Source organism: Schistocerca nitens, chromosome 5, assembly GCF_023898315.1.
Source record: "Schistocerca nitens isolate TAMUIC-IGC-003100 chromosome 5, iqSchNite1.1, whole genome shotgun sequence".
Lineage (NCBI taxonomy): Eukaryota > Metazoa > Arthropoda > Insecta > Orthoptera > Acrididae > Schistocerca > Schistocerca nitens.
Window position 1 is genome coordinate 456433143 of NC_064618.1, and position 6044 is coordinate 456439186.

General features: G+C 39.6%; 1 protein-coding gene across 1 annotated transcript in view; it reads right to left on the reverse strand.

Moving 5' to 3' along the window:
• LOC126260527 (protein ATP6V1FNB-like) overlaps positions 1-5176 on the reverse strand; it is a 45766-nt gene extending 40590 nt beyond the window's left edge. Inside the window, exons 1-2 of the mRNA XM_049957859.1 lie at positions 5056-5176; positions 554-916 (exon numbers count right to left, since the gene is read on the reverse strand). Of these exons, the coding sequence (XP_049813816.1) occupies positions 554-916; positions 5056-5100 (408 nt within the window). The 5' untranslated portion in view covers positions 5101-5176. The remainder of the gene's footprint in view (positions 1-553; positions 917-5055) is intronic.
• Between the last annotated feature and the right edge of the window lie 868 nt (positions 5177-6044).

The following is a 6044-nucleotide window of genomic DNA, read 5'->3' on the forward strand; positions in this document are numbered from 1 at the left end:
TCCTGTGTCCAGTGTTGTTGCTGGATGCATCACTATCGTGGCATGGCTGTACTATGCTGATAGCCAACGTAAGAATGTATCTGTCCTCTTGGGCACTAGTCATATGGGGTCACTGAGATTGTGAACAGTATTGAGTATAACCCTACTCCACTCATCAATGCCATATTTACATGACAGCCAATCAATGCCAGCAGCAATGTCACAATACTGTGATAGGCCACATTTCTTCTTTTGGCAGAACCTGGCATGTGGTGGCAGATGTTTCTCCTTCTTACACATGTTCTTCTCACAAATAATTGAAATATTCAAATGCATTTTGTGAATGGGAAACCTGCAGCATAATCTTTCCTTGTCAACCAAATGTCAATGGGATTACTCGTACGTAGTTTGTGCGGAGACACTGGAATGCTAATACTTTTCTATCTAAGCATGTAGTACACTTCATGATAATTTGACATCTCTAGCATGCCACCTTCATGCTGTTGCAGTTTTAATGACCAGCTACATATAAAATTCTGTCTCTGTGTCAAACTTAGAACTTGGAAGTGCTGACCTGGGAATATATGAGTTGTTTGGTGCGTGGTGATGGTGGCCGCATGGAGTCCAGCTGAACCTCAGGGTCCGGGGGTGGCAGAGGTGGTGGTGGCCTGCGGACAGTTTTGAGGAAGCGTGGCCTGGTGCGCAACTGCAGTAGCTGTGGCTGCTGCAGCTCTCTGAGGCGGCGGTCTGCCTCACCTTCAGCCAGACGAGGGGCATCTGCGATGATCTGCTGCAGTAGGTGCAGATTCTTGAAGAACCATCGTGTCCGCAGCCGGTTCTCTGTTGCGTACAGCACTGACAGGATCTGCGGGTCGTAGCCCAGTGGGTACTGTTTGCCGGACATGACTGCTGCCAACAGTAGCAGCCTGAAGTGGACCTGGATAACAACAACAATGGACTAACTGCTTGCACACATCATTGACATATGGAAAGGTCACAGTTATTGTCATTAAACAGTATAATATTGACCAATGTATAATTTGTCCTTTACGATGATGGAGTTACCCATGGGGAAGGTATTTTTTGTTATGGAGAAGAAAAGCTGTTCTTGCACTATTTTTCCTTCACCCAGCTGTATATATTTTAATTATTTATTTCAAGGTTCTGCTACCAGTCACTTTTTATTTTATGCTTAATCTAACATAGTGCAACACGGTTCGAACATGTTCTGTTCATCTTCAAGCGTATATACATACATATATACATAGAGAAATGTTACTTAAAAATAAACCATCTTAAAATAGATTAATGTAGAACACTTTGTCCACTGTTTTTTGCTGTAGCTGGTGGTGTGACATTTGGGGGGAAGGAAGGGGGCAGTGTATATCTAGAAATCGAAATCAGTGATGTCTTCTACTGGTTTTCTTCTTTGTTGTTGACTATGTATATCACAGCAATTTCATCACCATGCTGCTTCACTTGCATCACTGGTGTAATGGTGAAGCTGTTGATTGACATTACACTATTGCACATTATATTTTGTCACTGATTGCCAACGTAATTCACTGCACAAATTGCTTCAATGTTATATACACAACACAAGATGGTGGTACATATTTTGTTTTTCATTTATTTATTTTTGATTTCAAAGGAACTACAGCTTGATCAGCAGGCACTTTAGCATTGTGGTGTCCCACTGAAGAGCCCAACGATGAAGCTGTAATTGCTTTGATCTCTAACTTATAGTTACCACACAATAGGGTAATGTGCACAGTGCTAAAGAACCTGAGGATGAACCTGCAGTTGCTTAGAAATCAGTTGCAAATAAAAAGAAACAATAAATACAGCTTAGTGGAGGAAAATTAGCAAGAAGGTTATTACCTTTTTGTACATAAAAACGTGTGTAACAGCTCACAGTCACAATTTCCAGTGTCATGGGAGAAACAAGAAACTGAATTCAGTAAAAATCATGATAATATGTAGTTAGATTTTGAAGAAATAATTTCAACCTTGTACTAAGGCTGACAACTAACTCTTAATGTGGAGAAGTACAAAGCTCTGTTCTTCAAGAAAGTACAAAGCTGTGCTCTTTAAGAAATGTGACCTTGAGGTATCCTTTGACTACAGGTAAATGAGACACAACTAGGCATAGTCATATTACACAAATGTTTTGCAGCAACATTGTATCCCAGAGATACCTGCTTGGATGAACATGTGTGTTGGCATACTGCTTCTGGGATTTGGGGAGATGTACCAGCCCCAGACTGAATCCATGTAGTGGATTGAGAACATGTGCCAGTTTGCCTGCTATCATGGATGTGGATTTTACGTGGTGTCCCACGTCCAACTAGGTGAATACAGAGCTGGTACCTATGCCTTGCCTCAGTTTCACAATTCACAGATGTTTAGAAAACGTTACCAAACTTTTGCATGGATTACACTGGACACAGGCAGTTGGGGTTTGTAACTTCTGTTCTGGGAGAGAGGTGGAGGGGAGAGGAGAAGGAAACTGGTAGTAACAGTAAGGAGGCATCTGCCCACCAACATTGCCAAATACAATAATGAACAAGATGACCACTTGAAGATATGAGATAAAGACCAGGAGAAATGTTGTGTAGCAAAGATATGAAGAATAACAATCACATAGGTTAACGATATATAAAGAAAATGGCACAGTACAATGCCTTCTTAGGATTCAGCAAAACTGACTGTAATCTGTCTAAAAAAAAAGAGAAAATACCATCCATACTTGAATGCTGTTCAAATCGACAGGAAGCACATCATGGAAACTTGGTTGGAAAACTTCAAGAATCACCTTTCAAGAGAGAAACTATAAATATTCTTCAGCATCCTACTTATCTGTCCAGTAGAAACTGTGCAAATAAAATTATACACTGCTTGACAAAAAAACAAAGCACCCAGATGATGTCATTGGAGGTCAGTGTAACCATTGGTGGGTCTGTAAATGATGAGAGTTGCAACGCTCTGTAACAAGGAGAATGGTCACAAGAATGGATTAGTGTTGTTCATCTTTAGTATTGTTACCAGGCTTGGTAGAGTATGTAAGGAGCATGAACAGAATCAGATACTGAAAGCTCATCATGGAGGATACAGAGATCTTGGGTCGAGTGCGAGACAGCATTATCAGCATTTGACGGGATTTGAAAGGGGCCTCATTATGCGTCACTGTTTGGCTGACTGTGTGAATTGTGCAATATCCAGATTTGTGGGTCATTTGGATGTGACAGTGGCCTGATGTTGGACTGCTTGAAAATGTGTTACTATACCCATTGTCAATGGTTGTGATATTACCTATTCGATACATTGCTGAAAAGTTGCTCTCTAACCACCATCCCATATAAGCAAACCAATTGTAACTTTACCTGATGCTGTTTGTACTTTAAGTAACTGGGCTATGTAAGGCTCTGTTTAAGAAGACTAGCTTGATAATGCCATAGCGTTGAGCCGTGCATGTCTGCTTTAATGTCCAGCAGCTAACATGTTGCAAAGAATAATGTGAAGCTGCGATCGTGCAGTCAAATAGTCTGTGTACAGGCTATAATTGTGAATTAATAAAATAAACAGAAGTATTAAATAAAAGATAAATAAATAATTAATAAAAATGGTTCTACTCTAAAGTCTGTAATTGATATACAATACCAGAGAATTCTGTTGAATACTGTTTATTCAATAAAGTATTTCTTAGACAAACAGAAATTGGTCATAGAGTAACCAGTCATAATATAGACAGAAGGATAACCTTATACAGTGCAATAATGTTGGATTGACAGTGTTACAAGAATGATAGCAGAATTACCAAGTTAAATAGTCATCCAAATTGCGTGAAAAACTAAGTACACTTTATGATCGCAGTATATGAAATATTTGCCTGCTCAATTCAGCATGATGATTTACAAACTATCACATGTGAGATGACAAGTAGAAACTCATGGTGTTTCCATTCTCAGTTCCATAATGCAAGTGAAAAGTTAAAATTATGCACTTGAGCACATTCAGTCCTTGCAAAAGTTACAGTTCTTTCAAAAGTTAAAGTAGTTTAGTGGCCATTCACTGCCCAGAATCTGTCACCCACATGAATGTATAACACATGTTACCACAGGCATGTCTGCTTTGTTCCAGCTCAAACGTAAAAGCACCCACAGTCACTCCCTTGAGTGCTCCACTCTAAAGTATCTGTCTCCACTTGACACCAGCGGTGTTCTGTCACTGTCTATCTCTCAATGGCTGAAGGCCATCCCCACCAAAAACATAGCATTCTTATGTTCTCCAGATACAATTTTGACTCAAACTGACCACTTTCCACACCGAACTAATATATTATAACAATATTTAAATAAAGAAATGTTATAAGCATCCTATCATTTGTAAACCTTTTACAATAAATATAAATAAAGGTTTGTTCTTAAATAAATAAGCCAGCACTCCTGCACAAGTTCACTCACATTAAATGACATCAAAATGTCATTAAATTATTTAAATATTTTTAAACAACTATTTATGTCTGCTTGATAGAAGCTTTTTTTGGCACTCTTTTCAGTAGTGGTGTCAGTTAACACAGGCTATTGTTTTTTATATTAACTGTAAATATATTTAAACAATGATATTGGCAAAAATAGTAACATATTCCTTAAATAACGAGAAAAATATAACAAGATTTGATATATTCATGCTGCATTCAGCTGCTGTGCTATTGTGGACGACATGGTGCTTTAACAAATATTTATGTAATGAAAAATGTATAAATATATAATGAATCAATAAATACATTAGATACAGATAAATGGCTTTCAGGGATGATAGTCTTACTTCAACGCTACCTTGTGAAATTTTGTTTGTTGAAATCGTATGAACCATTTAAAAGTTGTTAATTCAAAGGTTCATCACTCTAAAATATTAACTATTGTAGTTTTTTAGTTCTTGAAAATGTTACTGCTCATTGGATGCACGTCATTTTTCTGATATCGCATATGTAATCATTTTTTGCTTTGTTATTTAACTGTTACTTATTATAGAATTTCTAAGAGCTGTAAGTAGCCTTATTGCAGAATGTCTTACACTCCCACACTTTTGGTGTCCCCTGGCTAAGCAAGGAACAGTCATCGAAATTCCCTACGCTGTGTTTTAGCTGTTTCTGGGCATGTGCCTCCATACCTGGGCTGGGCCGTACGAGTCAGCTTCTTGGACTGGATGTGTACTCTTGGTTCTTGGCCCCTCAGCTGTTCAGCTGTACAAACAAGTTTTCCTAACCTTGTACCAGTTCTAGATGACCGAATAACTCACCTACATAAGCATAACATTTCAGGGTCTCACCAACACAATGAAGGATCACTGCATTGTGCACCAAGCATATCGTAACCCATTCACACCTGTGCCTACCACCTGAGAACGAGTAGTGGAATCTCTGTTTTGCATTATCCTGCACAACTGATTGGAGGCTAGCAGCAGCCAGACTAGGGAATTATCATCCCATGTCTAGGCTATTATTAATAGCACAGCACAAACAGCTGTGTTTGGAATGTTGCCATATCTAGAAAGCGTGGACTGCTGATGAACGGTATCACACTGTGATCAGCAATGAATTGCAGTTGTGCACTACTCCAGATGATCATCATTGATGAGTACAGAGGTAACCTCAGAAAAGGTGCCATTCTTGCATTGTTTTGGAGAAGCACACGTTACTCACGGCGCTGTGGTGTCGGGAGTCATCGGATATGACCTCAGGTCACGGCTGATAGTGATTGGGGAGCCCTGGTGGCACAACGGTACATCACAGACATCTTGTGTTCTCATTTGGTACCGCTGATGTGGCAGTAACATGGTGCTATTTTTCAGCAGGAAAATGCTTGTCCTAACGTGGCATGTGTTTCTATGAACTGTCTGCACAATGTTGAGGTACTCCCCTGGACAGCAAATCTGTTCCTGATAGGACATGTGTGGGGCCAGCTGGGAGATCACTTCTAGCCCAGTGCCATTGTCCTGGATATCGAGGACTTCTTACAACAGCTGCAGGCCAGCTTGCCTCAGGAGAGGATACAACAGTTTTA